The sequence below is a fragment of the Pyxicephalus adspersus genome, chromosome Z, assembly GCF_032062135.1.
Source record: "Pyxicephalus adspersus chromosome Z, UCB_Pads_2.0, whole genome shotgun sequence".
Lineage (NCBI taxonomy): Eukaryota > Metazoa > Chordata > Amphibia > Anura > Pyxicephalidae > Pyxicephalus > Pyxicephalus adspersus.
Genome location: NC_092871.1, coordinates 39,880,323 through 39,899,992, shown reverse-complemented (window position 1 = coordinate 39,899,992; position 19,670 = coordinate 39,880,323). Strand labels below are relative to the sequence as shown.

General features: G+C 40.0%; 2 protein-coding genes across 2 annotated transcripts in view; one reads left to right on the top strand and one right to left on the bottom strand.

The window, feature by feature from the left end:
* Positions 1 to 10,076, bottom strand: part of THOC2 (THO complex subunit 2) — an 83,526-nt gene extending 73,450 nt beyond the window's left edge. Inside the window, exons 1-3 of the mRNA XM_072431292.1 lie at positions 9,952 to 10,076; positions 5,382 to 5,437; positions 4,083 to 4,174 (exon numbers count right to left, since the gene is read on the bottom strand). Coding sequence (XP_072287393.1) covers positions 4,083 to 4,174; positions 5,382 to 5,437; positions 9,952 to 10,016 — 213 coding nt within the window. The 5' untranslated portion in view covers positions 10,017 to 10,076. The remainder of the gene's footprint in view (positions 1 to 4,082; positions 4,175 to 5,381; positions 5,438 to 9,951) is intronic.
* A 152-nt stretch (positions 10,077 to 10,228) lies between these two features.
* XIAP (X-linked inhibitor of apoptosis) overlaps positions 10,229 to 19,670 on the top strand; it is a 46,662-nt gene continuing 37,220 nt past the window's right edge. Inside the window, exon 1 of the mRNA XM_072431296.1 lies at positions 10,229 to 10,464. The gene's annotated coding sequence lies outside the window, so the exon portion shown is untranslated. The remainder of the gene's footprint in view (positions 10,465 to 19,670) is intronic.

Below are 19,670 nucleotides of genomic sequence, written 5' to 3'. Positions count from 1 at the left end.
CCCCACCGCATCACCCGGAGATCAGCCTCCGGGAGATGCGAGCAGGGGAATGAAGCAAGGCGGGGACATCCCCACCGCATCACCCGGAGATCAGCCTCCGGGAGATGCGAGCAGGGGAATGAAGCAAGGCGGGGACATCCCCATCGCATCACACGGCAAGATGTGACATCTTCCAGGTGATGCGATGGAGTGATGGATTCTGGGGGTGGAAATTTTCAAAAACGATTACTATGTAATCTGCTTTTAAATTTCTTTTTACAGTAAAAAAACACATAATAAAAGTATAAATACACATTTTAGTGCACCAAGCTTCATTGCCCAGTGCCCTGATTTACATTTTGCCTACTATTAGCCCTGACCTTAATGTGACCTTTTGATGGCTTATAAATCACTTCCTGAATTTATCATTTCATGCTATTGTTGGAGACCACATAGCATACAAAAGGCATCTCGCCGGCGCAAGAGCCGTTTTGGAAGAATTTGAAAGCAGTGATAGCGATTTGGAGTCCCTTGTGGAATCGAGCGATAGTGATTCACCAGGAAATTTGACATCAGACAGTGAAAGTGAACTGAGCGACGATTCTGGACCTGAGGTCAGTGCTGTGCGCACATGGTGCTCCATTGACCTTGATGCAGAACAGGCTGCACTACCAAGATTTCTATTTACCTGCGCACCTGGGATGAAAATTGAGGCTAAATGCGACCACCCCCTGGCATACCTGAAGTTATTTTTGACCAATGAAGTTATCGAAAAAATTGTTGTGGAGACAAACAGGTAAGCCGCTCTGTGTTTGCTAACGTTTCGATATTTTTTGCTAATTTTTTTTTTTTTATGCAAACATATATGCTGCTCTGTGTTTGCTAACATAATACTTGCAACCTTCACCACATTATGAACGTACATATCATAAAATTTCTGTTTTATTTTGTTTTATGCAGGTACGCAGGACAACAACAAGGTGTTGTTGTGGGAAAATTCGTGCAGAAGTGGTATTGGTCCAAGAATAAAATGATTGCCACTCCATTCTTTGGCACAGTCATGCCAGAATACCGCTTTTCCCTCATAATGAAGTACTTGCACTTCGCAAACAATGAAGAATTTGATGAGACTACCCATCCTGCACCAAAACTCAAGAAAATTTGGGAAGTGTCTCAGATGATTCTACAAAAGTTCCAGCAAACCTATGTGCCAGAAAGAGATGTCAGCATTGACGAAAGTCTAATGGCTTACAAGGGGAGGCTCAGCTGGGTGCAGTACATTGCATGAAAGAGGGCACAATTTGGCATGAAAATGTATATGCTGTGCGAATCCTCATCTGGCTACATCTGGAATACAGTACTGTACACTGGAAAAGGGACACAGTTCAATCCCAGATACAGCCATTATGGATTGCCAACATCTTCAGTGCTATCCCTCATTGAGCCATTGCTAGGTCAGGGCTATTGTGTCATAACTGACAATTTCTACACCTCTCCTGAGCTTTATGAGTTCCTTCTGCAACACAGAACAGATGCGTATGGAACCGTTAGAGCTAACCGGCGCAACCTGCCATCACTGTTTGCAAAAGGGAAGCTGAAGACAGGAGAAATTGTTGCCTGGCAGAAAGGCAAGATGATGGCCCTGAGATGGCATGACAAAAAAGATGTGTGCCTGATGAGTACTGTCCATGATGCCTCCACCGTTCTGGTACACACAAAACGTGGGAAAGAAGTGATGAAGCCACAGGTGGTGATTGACTACAACAACACCATGGGAGGTGTCGACAGAGCTGACCAAGCCATGACATTCTACCCAGCGATGAGGAAACAGCAAAGGAAGTACTATAAATAAAATCTTCAGGCATCTAGTTGAGCAGTGCCTATGGAATGCCGACATTCTGTACAAACAAATTGTCAGAGGCCTGTGAATCATTCAAAATTCATTTTGCAAGATTACAAATCCATAGTCAAGAACCACCAAACACCATCAGTGGCTATGAATAGACCTGGGCGTCGTGCTTCCACCGTTGTCAAACTAGAACGCCTGACTGGACCCAGAAAAAGGCAGCACCTACAAGGATGTGCGTAGTTTGCTTCTCAAAATCTGCAATTAATTATATTATTATTTATCAATAATATTACACCCCTGTTTGGAAAATTTCAGTGAGAAATGTTTGATAGAATACATTTTTTTTATAAATTACATTGTTGTGGTCTATTATTTTTTATAATTTATAACTATTTATTGAATTATAATTTATGAATATAATATAAAAAATAAGTATAATTATTATACCCGGGAGTTAATCCTAAGAATTACAGGCCCACAATATAAACAAAACTTTCTATGCATGATTAAGATGGCATGTTGAAAACTCTTTTCATTAAAAACATTCAAAACCTCATCAATAAAGTTGAGGAATGCTTCTTGATTAAATGCACTCCAGCCCAATTCAACATGCACCACCCTTTGCCCAATAAGAGAGCTTTTCTTTTTTTAGTTCTCATTGAGATGTTAAAACCTACTTCATCAAGAAAGTAGATGTTTTTTCATCTTCCTTAGCAATGAGATCAAGGATTTTGTTAGCATAGCTAAGCCTTTCTTGAAGAAAGCAGGAATCATTGCGCCTTGCAGGAATTAAAGAAGTTCTTTTTAATGACCATTGGAATTTAGCAATGAATCTATCTATTGTTGAAATAGATAATTTATTCCAAATTTGGCAAATATTTGATCCTTTATTTCCTTGAGGCTTATTCCACAATCTTCGGGCATTAACTTGTGTAACTCCTGCTTATGGGCTTCATCAAATTTTGAATTTCTCAGACCTCCTCTTGGTAATTTTTCCACGCTACCAGAAGATTCATAGGTCTTCACTGGTTATGATTGTACGATTACAACCCAAAACCATTGCTATCTGAGAGGCATCACTTCCATTCAGATAACTGTCTACCACTTTTTGACGTTCTGCATTACTCAATTCTCTGGCCATAAGGGTAAGTGCAATACTAAATATAAAGCTAATAAGTCTGAAGGTAAAAAGATGAATAATATTGTTATCTTAAAACTTAGCATAAATCCCTGAAATGAAGTTATTTAGTTTTAAAATTATATAGGTAAATAACATAATAATTGACAAATCATCAATTTATTTCATATATTTTTATTAATGTTTCTTGAGAAAAAACTTTTATGGTAAAAAATATTGTGTTATATTAAATTTTATAAAAAAATGTATTGATTTGAGAATATTTAGGAGGTCTAAATTATTTTGTGAAGTTTGGTTGCAAAAGTGTGAAGTTTGAATGCAAAAAAGTGAAGATAAAATGAGAAACCCTGTAAATACAGAGGAATCGGAGAGTCGGAGGTACCAGAAACTCCAGAGGAGTTGGAGAACTTATCTACCGACTCCACAGCCCTGCTAGCAACGTCACTAAGGTGGTGTTAGTTCTAATGTGTGTGGCTTACAAGCCCAGCTATCCTCTACCCAACCCTGAAATTACCAGGCATTGCACTTCCCTTGTGCTGGCTAGATAAAGCAGCAATTGAGAAGATTGAGTTCTAAATAAAGGAGAGGAGAGTTTTTCCCTTTTAAGAGATTCCCACTCATTTCCTGTTCTGTCTCTTAGGGTTTAAACCCTTCCCTGCTTTTACTTAAAAAAAAAGAAAAAATAATGCCATTAAAATAATAATATTTTCAAAGTATAATAATTCCACTATGATGTCTGAAAATAAGCAGATACTAAAGATACTAAATAATACTAATAATAATTATGGTGTGTGTGTGTGTATATATATATATATATATATATATATATATATATATATATATATATATATATATATATATATATATATGATTTATAATCTTTAAAATCCACACACACACACACACACACACACACACACTATATCTTTAGGCACAGTATATTCTCACACAGAAGGTGCTGCTATAAAAGAGAAATGAAATTGCTTAGCTTAGGTGACTAAACTGCTTAATACATGCATGCATCCATATAGAGTCTTAGGCTGTTAATATGGTGGAAAATAATATGCAGGTGTTGCCTACAGCAACAAATCAGAACAACAAAAGTAAAGCACTTACTATGATATCTGTGAAAACTCCAGCAGCTTGATCCTGCTTCAGATTTCCTTTAACAACTTGGCAAGCAAGCTCATAAATAACTTGCTGGGTTTCTGAAAGAGGGAAAAATATATTTACCATAGTGAAATATAAAAGTCACTACTCTGGTATACATGGTAGGTTTTACTAATGTTAACAGTATACCCACTACCCAGGATTAGTACTGGATTAGGTTGTACAGTATTACCATGACTAGTTACACACTGTCAGGAAAGAAAGCCAACAAGCAGTTTACTTAAGGACATGTATTCTGATATTTTAGAAAGAGTTAACAAATTCAATGCTTGGGCCGATGCAAGCTTTATATTTTTTTAAATGCATTACTGTAAAATCTGTCCAGTTCTACGATGTCTTCCTAACAATGATATTTGCAGAACACTTGGGAAAAGGCATCTGGGAAGGGTACATACACTATAACTGAACTTAGCTTTTAGGAGTTCCAAATTAGTATTAGCAATTTTAGAAATATTCCAAATATTTCAACACCAAATAAGGTGTTGCTACTATTCCTGAATATCACAAGCATTTGTAGACTAACCTTTTTTTATGTTACACAAAAAAGTGAAGAGGGACCTGATTCATAAGGAAAATTGTAATGCTTTTTACAAAGCACTGATAACATGAGCTCAAGAGGAGATGTGGAGTAAGTCACTCATTAAATCCGCATAGAAATAAAGCATTATAGAGAATTTTAGGAAACCCAGCACTGCTACTTTACACCTAGTACATGTTTATTGATGCAATTGTAAGAAATGGATCCAGCTCTTTTGAAAAAAACAAAATTAAATCCTCAAGTTATTTATTATAATAATTGTATTTTTTGTTGTCCACATACATCACTGCTCACTTTTACAGTATGACATAAGTTAGATAGCTAGGGGTATATATAAAAGCAGAGTTGTAACCTTCTACACCAAGATGTGCACCTACCATTGACATAAGAAAAATTAACCACAGAAAATAGGCTTTGCCGTCAGTTTGCAAGAGTTTTTGGGGGTCCCAGGGTGCCTATGACGTTCGTGAAAAGGTAAATGACTGCACCTGCATATCATTTTGGCTCTCAAGTAAGAAGTTTTTACAACAGACAGATTAACTTTAAGACTTAGGGAGCTATATTTTGGTATGTATATAGGTTTTATAGGGGAAGTAACCTTTCTAGATTTTTATATCAATATGTCATAATTTCATGATAGCATTTCATATACAAAGAATGCAACATTAAAAAAAATGTAAAATGAACAACTTAACAACAATTTGTACCTTTGAAGGTCACATTTTCCTGCCCTTTTTCACTGAGGCTGCGACACAACTGTATGCTGTAACAATATAACATTATGTGTTAAAAAACATTGTATGCAATACTTTTTATTTAAAATGTATACAAACAATTTTTGGACATATGAGAACTCAATAAAATATCAGTGTGTCCAAATGAAGAACAATCTCAATGAGATACAAATCTGATTTGCACTTAGGTCCATAGAGCGGGGTGAGGGAGGCATGCCATAGATGCCACCAGTGCCAGCTTATAATGGAGAAAAACTGCATCTACATTATTCTAATGAAAATTTTGTCTATGGGCACCTTAAGGGCATGTTCAAACGTGATTTAGGATTGAGTGATCCTGTGTGGCTCCCAGTGACTGGGAACTAGTCGGCCTCTTGGTTACTCATGCTTTAACACTAGATCCTAAAGAACCAGTGTCTGCAGATATGACAGTTGACGGCAGTGAGCAGTACTGTACCACTCACTGCCACCCGTTCATTGCCTATGGGGCTGCTGCCAAAAGCTGCATGTAGCGTCTTCTGGGAGCCAAGGGTTCCTGCAAGAGGAAGTGGTAAACGCACGGCAACAACATGGCCAGTATGAACATAGCCTGGCTGTTCAAATCCTAAATAAGGCTGTTTGAGATTTTCATCTAGCAGATCTTTGATGATGTGGTATTGTATACAAAAAGAATAATATCACTTGGGTGCACTGAAAACACACAAGCTGACAAATATTTTGAATATACATATTAATATACAACTGCATAATCATCAAAATCTATACTGTGTACTGGGATCTGACTATCATAATTTTTAAATACATAGGGAAGAGAGCCAATATGTATTAAAGAAGTGGTCATTTACAAACCAGCATTTCATGAGCATGACTACATGAATACACCCAAAAAATGTATTAAATTACTCGCATTATTTTCTTCATCAGTAGAAGCAGAGAAACAAGACAAGACTCCCTTCCCTTCTATAAAATGAATAGCTGGAATACTTGAAAGAACTGTAGACAGAAATCAGTTGTGGCATGTGTTCTGGATTGGTACAATACTACATTATGTTATCTGGGAGTCAGGAAGCTAAATCTTTACAAATCTGCAATCCTATATGACCTATTCTCATTACAACAGTAATAAAAATTGTACATGCTGGGGTGTTATTGAATAAAGAAGATAAAAATAAAAGCACAGGAAAACTGGACAAACTAATCTATATATTTATTCAGAGTTGTTTTGAACATTGCAGTACAGTCAGTATTGTACTAATAATTTCCGTAGTGTCAGTATGGTACCGATTGTGTCAGTATAGAATGGGTCATGTCTGTAAGCAAGTTAGTAGTTGTGTCATTACCAAACTATTCGGTGAATGTATTCCTACATTGGCAACATGGAAGGGATTGTGGTTGCAGATGTATTTATTGAGGTGAAAGAACCATAATGATTGTGCCTGTAAATATTTACTGACTGACCAAAAAATAAGTAAAAACAACACACTGATAATAGGATGAGGCCTTGATTGTTGCACACAATTATATCTTTTTATTAAACCCATGGAATGACACAAAATTAAATTGTTAAATTTTAATGACTTGTTATCAAGATCTTGTATTGATTGGAAGAGTGAGCACATCCAAAAGATTCACGATGGGGTCAAGGTGTGGACTCTGTGGTGCTCCCTGAATCACTGCATTACAAATGGTGTCTGATGAACCCTGGCATTGTTATCTTGAAATATACCAGGGACATCAGGGAGAGAAAATAAATATATTGATGAAAAATCTCATCATTCAGTATATTCAGGTCAGTGGACCTCTTTTTAGGTGCACATTACCTAGACGTGAGCAACTGAACATCCCCAGATCATAGCACAGACCCCCACAGGGAGCCCCGATCATACCACAGACCCCCACGGGGACCTCAGATCATAGCACTGACCCCCACAGGGACCTCAGATCATAGCACTGACCCCCACAGGGACCCCAGATCATAGCACTGACCTTCACAGGAACCCTAGATCATAGCATTGCCATGCACAGGGACTTCTTTTACCAAACAGAGTATACCTGGTGTATAACTGCAACCTGAGCCTGGGTTCTGTGTGTGTGCATAAGCCCTGACTGTCTGCGGATAGGATGTTGGTAACATCGGCACAGAACTCATTGTATCTGCAGACATGTTCAACCTAAACAGAACATATAGGAATAGACGCATGATCAAAAGTTACCTTTACTACTATTTTATTGTCAAGCAGACTCTTCAATAATCTAGGGAATACCATGTCTAGCTTTAGAGCTTGTTTTCCCATGAGGTCAATGAGAAAAACACAAAACTAATGTGTTAAATATACCTTATTTTTGCGCAGATGTTCACACTTTTTTGTTCATAATACAATATAGATGAACTTGCCACTAAACAAAATCCTTCTTTCTCTTTCTTTTCTCACAGTATCCTCAAATTAGAAGGGGGCAGCACCCGATATTACTTCAGGAGACGTAAACGCAATCTCTCTACATTTTTAAAAAGTTATTAATACAGCAGTACTGGTTTACAATGGGAGGAAAAAGTACACAGCTGAGGTCAGAATAATATTACCAGTCGTGTTACCCCCAACTTCAATCTGGACTCTCCTACTAATACTATAGGTTACAGTAACTCTGCATCAGATGCCGCCAGGTGTGCCCCACATATGCATCCCCTGCAATGATTTTACGCCAAGAAATGCAGGGATCACACACCTGGAGAATGTCAGTGATTGCATAATGCAGAGATCACACATCTAGGAGGACCTCTGCAATACTATGCACCATGACAAAGGAACCACACACCTGGAGGATCTCAGGGATGCCTTGCACCTGGAGAATCTCAGGGATTTCATGATGCAGAGATCACACACCTGGAGGATCCCAGGGATTCCACTATGCAGAGATCACACATCTGGAGGATCACAGGGTTTCCTTGCACCTAAAAAATCTCAGGGATTCCACGATGCAGAGATCACATATCTGGAGGATCTCCGTGATTCCACGATGCAGAGATCACACACATGGAGGATCTCAGGAATGCCTTGCACCTGGAGAATCTCAGGGATTTCACGATGCAGAGATCACACACCTGGAGGATCCCAGGGATTCCACTATGCAGAGATCACACATCTGGAGAATCTCAGGGTTTTCTTGCACCTAAAGAATCTCAGGGATTCCACGATGCAGAGATCACATATCTGGAGGATCTCCGTGATTCCACGATGCAGAGATCCCACCCCTGGAGGTTCTCAGGGGTTCACCGATGCAGAGATCACACACCTGGAGGATCTCAGGGATTCCACGATGCAAAGATTATGCATCTGGAGAATCTCAGGGATTCTATAATACAGAGATCACACACCTGGAGGATCTCAGGTAATCCATGATGCAGAGATCACACATCTGGAGGATCTCGGGTAATCCATGATGCAGAGATCACACATCTAGAGGATCTCGGGTAATCCATGATGCAGAGATCACACATCTAGAGGATCTCGGGTAGATCACACATCTAGAGGATCTCGGGTAATCCATGATGCAGAGATCACACATCTAGAGGATCTCGGGTAATCCATGATGCAGAGATCACACATCTGGAGAATCTCAGGGATTCCTTGCACCTGGATGATCTCGGGGATTCAACAATGCAGAGATCACACACCTGGAGGATCTCATGGATTCCTTGCACCTGGAGGATCTCAGGGATTCCACAATGCAGAGATGACACACCTGGAGGATCTCAGGGATTCCACGATGCAGAGATGACACACCTGGAGGATATCATGGATTCCTTGCACTTGGAGGATCTCAGGGATTCCCCCATGCAGAGATCACACACCTGGAGGTTCTCAGGGATTCCACCATGCAGAGATCACACACCTGGAGGTTCTCAGAGATTCAACAATGCAGAGATCACACACCTGGAGAATATCAGGGATTCCACGATGCAGAGATCACACATCTAGAGGATCTCAGGGATTCCTTGCACCTGGAGGATCTCAGGGATTCCACAATGCAGAGATCACACATCTGGAGGATCCCAGGGATTCCTTGCACCTGGAGGATCTCATTGGGCAAAGACTGGTCTACCACATAATAGTAAGCAATCTCCGCATTATTTTACAGCGCCATCACTTCATAATTACTAAATACCTCATCATTACAGATCTTCTAAAATATTCACAATAAAACAGATATTGAGCTGCATATAACCATGTTTGGACAGAAAGAAATGCCGGAATCTGTATTAAAAGGAATGAGATGCACCCATGGGAAGCCATGCTGTGCGGGGGATCCTGGGACCATGTGCAGGACATGTAATGGAGGATCGGTCAGCCCCCGGGCCTAGGTGTATTCTCACACCAGCCCTCCGCCTCACAACATCCCGCCAGCACGCCAGCACGCCAGCCGACCCCCTCCCCTCCCCGCCCTGCTCGCTCCGCTCTGGCCACCCAGCTCTCCCTTCCCGGAGATCCGCCCCGGACGGCGAGGACCCCGCTCCGTCCCCTCACACCCCAGTCCCAGCACTCACAAATCGTTTTTTCCGGATTTTTCCCAATTCTTTATCCAATCAGCAGGTAATACGACGGCCGCCATCTTCCCTCTCTAGTACAGATAGCCCGGATGTTTAGCACACCAGCAGAGGTCAGAGTGCACAGAGGAGGAGCGGGGCATGCCGGGAAGAGGCCTGCTTAGCGCGAGATAATGTCTCCATTCCTGGGCCTAGTTATACAGCCGCTCCCTACCAGCCCACAGATCTGCACAGGATAGCCCCCCCCCCCCCCCCCCCCCCCCCCCCGACACATGATGGGTGACAACAAAATACAAAGCTGCGTTCTTAGGTTGTGTAAATATCAGCCGAGTGATGATAAAAGTGCTGGACAGACCTGAGCAATAGTAGAGTTTGGTTAAAGGTTTTTTATTCATGTCAGGGTCAGCAGAAAATTCGAGATAATCCATTGCATGGAGCTGGGACGATAGGATATATCTGGAGCTGTTACATGAAGGATTATTTCACGACTGTCAGCGGTTTACCAGAGAATAGGTGATGGAAGTATTACAATATAGGGTTCTATATATAATTATATACATACAGGTAGTCCTTGAGTTAAGATGAAGAGATGCATTACGACGACTCTATCGTAACCTGATAATATCATGTCGAGTATGTATATGAAATACGTGCACAAATGAAGTATGTGTACTCACCAACATTCTATCTGACATCTGCATACTTAAAAAGATGTTACCTTGTACAGTGGATGGTTAAACATAATTTACAGATGATAGTAATGATATAACAAGTGAGTTCACAGCAGAAGGATCATCAATTACCTTCTCTTCAGCTGTAGAGGCTGATTCGAGGAAAGATTCACCTTGAGAAGTTGAGGGTTGAGGTTTTAATGTGCTGGAAGGCTGTGGCGATGCAGTTGATTTGGGTTGTATGCGGGAAGTTGTATTGGGGGGCAGGAATACTATCCTAATGTTTTCATTTGCATCGCCAATGTACTGGGAGTGGCCTGTACCATTGTTGAGAATCAGTAGAGTTTTGAAGGGAATGTAGTTTTCCCTACAATATTCCTTCACTTCAGGAATAAAGCAGTTTATGAGCCAGTCTTCAAACAGGGCTTTAGTCATCCATGCTTTCTTATTCTGTCGGTAATGCACAGGAAGCGTCAAAAGAGACCTGTTTCATCTATGTTGAAGATTTGTTCAGGCAGGTATGTGTCATTGACGACGATCCTGTGCAGCTCATTGGCCTCTTCAGAATCAGCATTTGCCGCTTCACCCCTAACCAATATGGTATGGAACTTATGGCAGTTTTTAAACCTTTGAAACGGGCCATAACATGCCGTGAATTCTTGACTGTAGGTTGGGTCATTGTGGCATGTTGTCAGGTCATTGAAGAGTGTGCGTGCCTTAGCTTAGATTGTAAGAAGGCTGAGAGAGATACACTTCTTTTTCTGATCCCCCATCCATGTTACCAGGAGCTGCTCCATTTCTTCCAAAGTTCCTGTCCTCCTCCTCGTGATAATCATCGAATGAACAGAAACAGATGCCTTTTTTGCATTTATAATTTTCCTCTTGTCCTTCAGTATTGTAGAAATCGTTGACTGAAATAGCTGGTGATCCTGTTCAATCACGCCTCTCTGCCTATGCGTGGCCCTGCATTATACTGTTTTATAAATGCAGGGAATTGTAGTTGCGGTGCTATTTCAGTTACGAGTTTGGCACGCGACTTTGTCTATGTTTTTAAATTTGGCCCACTGTGTATTTGAGTTTGACACCCCTGATATAGAGGAGGGATCCAGTTTTCTGAAGTGCCTACTCTTTCATTTTTATATCCCATTTTTTTTGGAGGTGTGAGCCAATATTTCAGTATTTTGCTGTTGCTACAAGCACAATAACTTTGTTTTCCCCTTTTCTTCGTGAGGAAAAAAAGGAAAGTCGATTATTCGATCTGTTTGATTTTGTTTTTTTGTTTGGTTTGTGTTTTCCCCCCTCTTTTTTTTTTTTTTTGTTGAGAACCCTGCTCTATGTTCGTTTGCTCACACTCAACTCCACCACTATTTTTTTGCCATGCTCGATACTACTTCAAGCAGGATTGCTGCTATCTATGCTCGAGCTGTCCATCCCTATTGGTCGGATGAGTTGTGCTTTGTCATGACTTCTTGGATTGTCTCTATTTTGGAAGGATTTTTTTGTTTGGCAATAATGATTTGTCAACTGTTCTCTATATATACTGATTTACTGTTCTTTGAGAGTTGTATTGTTTTTAGAATAATCTCCTGTGCAGATACTAAATGCAGGTGATTTTCTGGAATATTAAAGGCTACGTTCCCCAGATAAAAGGATGGCTTTTCTACAAGAGACCCATTTGGGAACCGATGATTTCCACAGAATGAAAAATTAAAGGTCGGAGAAGTCTATGGTTCTCTTTCTGCTGATCTGAAAACAGGTGTTATGCTTTTGCTTCATAGATCATTTCCGGGTAAAGTTAAGTCTGTAACCTTTTTATCAGAAGTGCAAATGCCTCTTCTAGAATCCAGTGCTATTGATATTCTTAATGCACCAATCACGGAGACTGAGATTCTGGTGACTATATCTGCCCTGAAAAATGGCAAGCCCCAGGTCCTGATAGCTTTACCGCCAAAATTTTTAAGATCCTTAAAGATGACATTGTGGAGGACCTACATGCACTATATTCTGAAATGTGGGACAGGAGCTGTTATTTCCAATCCAGTCAAGAGGCATTTGTTAGACTTATTTTAAAGAAGGATAAAGACCCTTGTGCTCCTGAATCTTACCATCCCATTTCATTGGTGAACATAGATGCCAAACAGTGTTCTCCCCCTACATTTTTACCAGCCGGGTGGGGGGAAACTGTAGCTGGGTAGTTAAAAAGTGGGCGGGGCTAGACACAGAAAATTTGGAGCTCCTAGTTATTTATGCCATAGGTATCCAGTAATCCCTGCAATTGTGTCAGTGTTCTGCCTACCCCCTATACTTTGTTCCAACTTTCTAATGCCTGGCTTGATAGAATGTACAATTTTTTTCCATTTTTTTGTCTTATATCCCAACAATCCAGTGCTGTGTATTTTAATCCAACTCCCTTGAGTTCCATGTTTTAATAGTGTAATAACTTGTAGTAGTGTAATATTGTGATCAATGTGGCTTAACAAATTATGCTTAGTTCACATTGGCAGTAAAAAATGCCCCTCCTGAGTGACTACTTCTTGGCAACTGCTGGGCACCTGGGATTGGTAACCGGTGATAACTGCTGGGCACCTGAGATTGGTAACAGGCGGTAAGTCCTAGGGTTTTCAGGCCTAGCAGTTTTTAAAGCAGCAGTGGTTCCTGGCGAGAGGAATGTGAGGGGGAAACGCCAGCAAATGCAACCTTACTGCCAATGTGAATTCAGCCTACCTTCAGATGTCACCTCCTAGCGCTATACCTAGGTAACACAAAGAGCATCATGCATGTGATCGCAGATGGGGGCAGGAGAGCCAGTGCCCTCCTCATCACTGCCAAAACCTTCCTGTGAAAGTTATCCACCCACAGTATGATTGCTGTGTGTGTAAAGTCTGCTTGTCATGTTCTGCAGCCTAACAACTCAGTGTGTTCAAACCTTTAGATCTCCTAAATTGTTGGTTGTAATTACCTAAAAGTTTTGGGGTATGCAGGGGACTGTTAACCAACATTTCTTTTTTTATAATTTCAAGAATTTCAAAATATGGGGCTCATGAGTTTAAAAACTTATGGACCCCTGGGGCCTCTTACATAGTAAGAAGCATTGGGGTGGGCCCCCTAAATATTTTACCTACCTTTCACCAATTTATACCTGTAATACTATGCTGCCCTTTCTGCTTCTGTTCTTTGAATCCCAGTTAATCTGGAATGGGGAGGTGCAGGAAAATGAAAATGTAGGTGCAAGTGAGGAACAGATGTAAAAACCCCTAAAATTTCATTAGCATGGCATCATTAGAACATAAAAACCTCTGCCCATCAAACTGTCTGCTTCCCTACCTTGAACCCCAATTTCTCCAGAACAAAGAGATGCAGATAAACAGAATCAGAGCTGCAAGTGGGGGACACACTTGTGGCTACCCCCCCCCCCCCCCGAAACTTTAATCCTCCACAGCATCAATACATAAAGTATAAATCAGTATAAATTTGGGGGCCCTTCCCCAATGCTCCTTTCTATTTTAGTGGCCCCAGGGGTCCCCATTTTGCATTTTTAATTTAGGACTTCCAGGCGCACTTGCTTTTAATACTGCAACCCCAGTGTTGTATTTTCACAAGATTTTACAATTCTTATCTCCATATCATGAAATTTGTAAAAGCTGGGGTGCTGAAATTGTGAATGGTGCTAACTATAAGTGTTCCCTGTGCACCCTGAAAATTACAAATCATTATGACAGTTTTGGCCCACCCCCCAAAAACGAGCTGGGGAGAACCATGCCAAACTTTTATCCAAAATTCTTGCTGATCCCCTAGCCAAATTACTCCCCTCTCTCATTTCGCCTTCCCTGGTGGGATTTGTTCAAGACTGTGACTGATGTCCGAAAAGTACTGGTGGCGTTAGAGATGGCTAAACTTCATCCAGATCTTGATATGGCCATTCTCACAATATACGCAGAAAGGGCTTTCGATAATGTTGATATATACAGTCCTTGAACGAATTGGCATGCATGACCGTTTTGTTCAGTTTCTTGCTGCTATGTACAAATCTGCCATGGCCAAAGTACATACTCCGGGACTTTTATCCCCTACTATTGCTTTACATAGGGGCACTAGGCAGGGTTGTCCCTTGTCTCCCCTCCTCTTCAATTTAGCGTTAGAGCCATTAGTATGATATATGGACCACATAACGCTTTTACATTGCATACCGATTCAAAACATAGTTAGGTTTAGTTAAGAACCGCATTCTTTGCCGATGATTTTTTGATCTTCATGGCTAAACCTCAATTGGACAGTGCCACTATTCAATCCCTATTTACCAGGTATGTAAAGTTCTCGGGTTTAAAGATAAATTTTGACAAAAGCGAGATTCTGCCCCTCTCTGTCTCTATATCTATGGACAATGACAGGAGAGTTTACACCCCGTTTGAAGTAGCTCATGATCATATTACTTACCTGGGACTACGAATTGGCCCTCTGCCTTCTTCTTTGTATAAGTTAAATTATCCCCCTTTGATAGCCAAAATACAGAAGGAACTTAAACTTTGGGAAAATCTGTCCCTTTAATTGCTGTTTATTAAAATGGTGTCCTTTTCCAAGCTGCTATACCTTATGCAGACTATGCCATTGTTAATACCACATACGTATGTTAATACTCTGAACAGTGGGTTTATAAAATTTCTGTGAAAAGGCAAATGCCCTAGAATAGGTTTAACGAAGCTATACTTACCTAAAAAAGAAGGTGGGGTATGTTTCCCAAATGTCAGACTATATATTCTGGCCAGTATATCCAGACATGTGGTAGATTGGATTAGGGAAACCTCCTATTATTCCAATAGACAACTGGAGAATGCCATGATGCGCCCCTGGAACCTCTGTGCTTTGTTACATTGTAAACTATCTGTTTTTCCACCCTTTTTATGGTACAATGTTCTAGTCAGAGACACAGTGGCCACATGGATGGAATTTAGGAAGAGATTCAAAGGTGCCAGTAGGCCTGTCTAAATATATACCTGTTGCAATCAAATGTTTCCTCAGGCCCAACACCATGCAAAAAAGGTATAAAATGTAATGGAGATATGTTTCATGTAGATGGTCCCTCGAGAATGTCATTGACAGAACTGAGGGCTTTATACGCCATTCCCGCATGGGCATTGCACCCACTTTATATAGGACAATACATGACCTATTCTCCTTAGTAAGAAACCATGAGACAACTTTACAACCTAATGCTTTTGACCGAAAATTGTCATTGTTCCCTCCTAATATTTCAAACATTTATGCATATTTATTACCTATATTCACAAAATTGCTGTCTGCTACTAATGTGAAACAATGGCAAAGGGACTTTTATGATCTGGATATAGTAGATCTTGTGGTACAGGGATACCAAATGGTAAGTGTATAACAAATGAAATTTGGAGGGAATCCCAATACATGATAGGGCATACAAAGTTTTTAGGCCCTCTGCTGGTGAAAATCGGTCCAGAGCTTGTCATCTTCAATGTCCTAAGTGTGACTGTTCTTCTGCATCACTGTCCCACCGTTTCTGGTTTTGCCCACCTATTGCTGAATACTGGTAAAAAGTATATTTGTTGGTAAACAATGTGACTGGTCATGTTATATCAGACCACCCATGCTTTTTGGCTACTGGGATGACATGTTCCCCTCCACTATACCAAAACATTCGCGGGCCTGGATAAGTGTCTGTCTACTGGCAGCTAGACGTGCCAATATGAATACATGGATCCATCCACAGACGCCAGAGGTGGAGCAAATGGTTTCTCTTTTAAAAACCTTGTTTTATAGAGAAATGCTGGAAGTTCAAGTCCAGGGAGATGATGGTATATCCCGTTTCCTGCAGCGGTGGTATACATTTTTACTTTATGTATTTCCTGATAACAAGAGAAATGCCATTCTTGACCAGTTCCATTATTCGTCCTGGGAGATTTATATTATATCGGGATGATTTTGTTTTACTCTCCAGGCCTGCGGAATGTTCTTCTATGTTGTTAATTTGTTGTATTTCCTGCTGATTTGTCAAGTGTAGAGGCCTGATGGTTATTTATGGTTTGTGCTCTTTGTATCTATACATGTTGTAAAAGTGTGAGTCATTATTATTATTAATTTTATTATTATTAATAATAATAAACAGGATTTATATAGCGCCAACATATTACGCAGCGCTGTACATTAAATAGGAGTCATGTTGTTGAAGTGTAAGTGTGAGTTTTTGTCGCAACCACCTTTCCATTCTCATTTGGGGCCAAGCAATAGGTGGGGAGTTGGAGAATAATGCTAAAGGCGTGGAATAATTTCAGAACCTAGCAGAGGATATAATATAGAGTAATACAAATGATGTAATATTTCTATTGTACAAGGTGGAAGTATTTGTGGGACTACAAGTGTCAGAAAGGGTTAAAGAATGACACAAAACACTCAGGCACTGCTTAATTAAAAGTTAGTACTTATATTTTTTGGATGCGTACAATGGTCCAAAACAGCAGCAGTTCCATCATCACGCGACTCGGTTTAACCCAGGAAGTGCCCATTTCCATATCATCTAATGGGGAGGAGTCAGGCAAGGAGAAGCTGGCATTTCTTTGTGTATCCAGAAATTGTCAGCGTCAGCACTCAATTCTATGATATCTGGAGTTAGAAAAAATATACACTGATCTCAACCAATTAACTTGTTACATGACCATTGCTAGTTCATTTTGACCAAACCTCCTTGTTACATTGTAATATGAAAAAACTTGCAAATGTTAGTATGTGATCAAACTTTGTATATTAGCAGCTGCTTTCTTTCTCATGATCCATCATGGCATAACAGCCATAACTTTCTTCTTATCAGGTCACTCCCACCCCAACCTAGTGTGGGAAGGAGGACACGAGATGTTCACAAGGGCACAGACTGGACAGTTTACACAAATCCACCTGATCATCCACAATACCTGTATTCAATATTCCATGTTTTTTGTATTTGACTTGCTAAAAAGAATAACTCTTAGGTGGTTTTCCAGGGGAATAATCAGAAAGCCTCATCATTCCTGCTATACCTATCTTGAACTTTACTGAGGAAATCTGGAAACTACAAAGAATGAGAAAGGAATACAATATTTTTGAAAATAGAATCTGTATAAACTTCTGTATCCACAGATTTGTCATATCTATCTTTTAATAAATGTTTTTTATATTAATATTTTGTGATTGCATTAGGTATTGTGTGCCTTAGAAGTCCCTTTATCCCAATGGTAAATATGTCTTAGATGATTAAAATTATAAAAATGTCATAGATGATAAAAATTAAAGCAACTTTGGCAAAAACTAAATTGCTAGAGGCAGCATGGTTAGCACTCTCCCAGGTTCGAATCTCAACCAGGACACTATCTACATGGAGTTTGCATGTTCTCCCGGTGTTTGTATGGGTTCCCTCTGAGTACTCCAGTTTCCTCCCACATTCCAAAAACATACAGTTAGGTTAATTGGCATCCCCCAAAATTGGCCTCAGACTGTGGTAATGATATATGACTGAGGTAAGGACATTAGATTGTGAGATTCTTTTAGGGACAGCTAATGACATGGCTATGGACATTGTACAGCGCAGTGTAATATGTGCTGTATAAATACTGTGTAGTAATATGTATATCTTTGTATGTTCAGCTCAGTGTATGATCCCAGCATATACCCGTGCAGGAGTTACGTCATTCCAAACAGGCCAATTATGATGGTCAAAGACCTGAACCTGGAGGAGGACCGAATGAAGCCGGAAATGTCTTGTAGAATCACTGGGTCCTCTGGTTGCGTGATCCCAGTGTCACACTGCACAGGATTGATGGAGTGTAGAGATGTACATTTAGTTCAATTTCAACAGCAGGGAAGTTTCTACATAGTTTAATTACTGGTTGACCCTGACAATAAATCCATTATTTTCCTGCAGTGATATCACTTGGGGATGTCACCCCGTGGGCAGGGTAGCCTTGGATGGACATACAATTTTGCATGGACATTGCAGTAGAATACAGGCTTTTGTATGACAGTCTAAAGAAGTGCTAAATCCAGATTTGGGATTTTTCAAAAAGATCTACTTTTATTTTCCAGTATTACAGAGCACATTTGTAATGTTGCTTGTTGAAATGTTATTTATAGGGTTTAGATCTATTTTATGTACTAAAGTTTCATATGTTATAAAAGAATATATCCAGCAAGGCAAGACATGTGTCGTTTGCTTTTGAATGGTACTTGACATAAAGAGGTGCATTTATAATTTATTCTTGAGTAATCAGCTGAGATTCAGTCTTCATTCATTAGAAGACAGCATTTACTGTTGTGACTGCTGTGCTCTTTTGCTAATCGAGCACTAAGTACCAGAACTAGCCTTAGTTTCTATATGCAATAAACTTAGCAATGTAAAGGGATTTGAATAGCTGTGCACAAAAAAACAGCTGAACTAATAGAAAAGTTTTAATAATGACTTCTCAATACAAATTGAGATGTCCACGTCTTTCTTTTTGTTTTGTCAGGTTAAGCCTAGTAAAATTTTATGTTTGAAACTATGCTAGATAAAAATATTGGCACACTGGGCTTCTGTATCATAAAACAGAACTATATAATATCCATCATCTAACCTGATGTTGTAGATAAGCTATGATCCTCCTAAAATACTTTGTTGCCAGATTTTTTGTTTTTGCTACAAAGACACTAACTGAAGAACAAAACAAGCTTGATACATACCGGTTCTTTGGGTGCTGATCTGATGGGACTCCTCAGGCCCCTCCTTTAGCTGTCTGCTTGGGTCTCTCCTGACGACCTCTGCTTAACAGGGTGGAAATTATTTTAAACATCTGTATTAATGTAAGAGATTGGAGCAGGAAGCTCTGCTATGTCACTTTTATTAGCAGGCTTACTTATTATTATGCTGTGAAATACTTATGTTGTCATTATGTCTAAACAGCAGGTATTGGATTGTAAGCTCTTTGGGGCAAGGTCCTAACCATCTCTTGTGTCACTGTATGTATTTGTCTGTCATTGGCAACCCCCATTTAATGTACAGCTCTGCGTAATATGTTG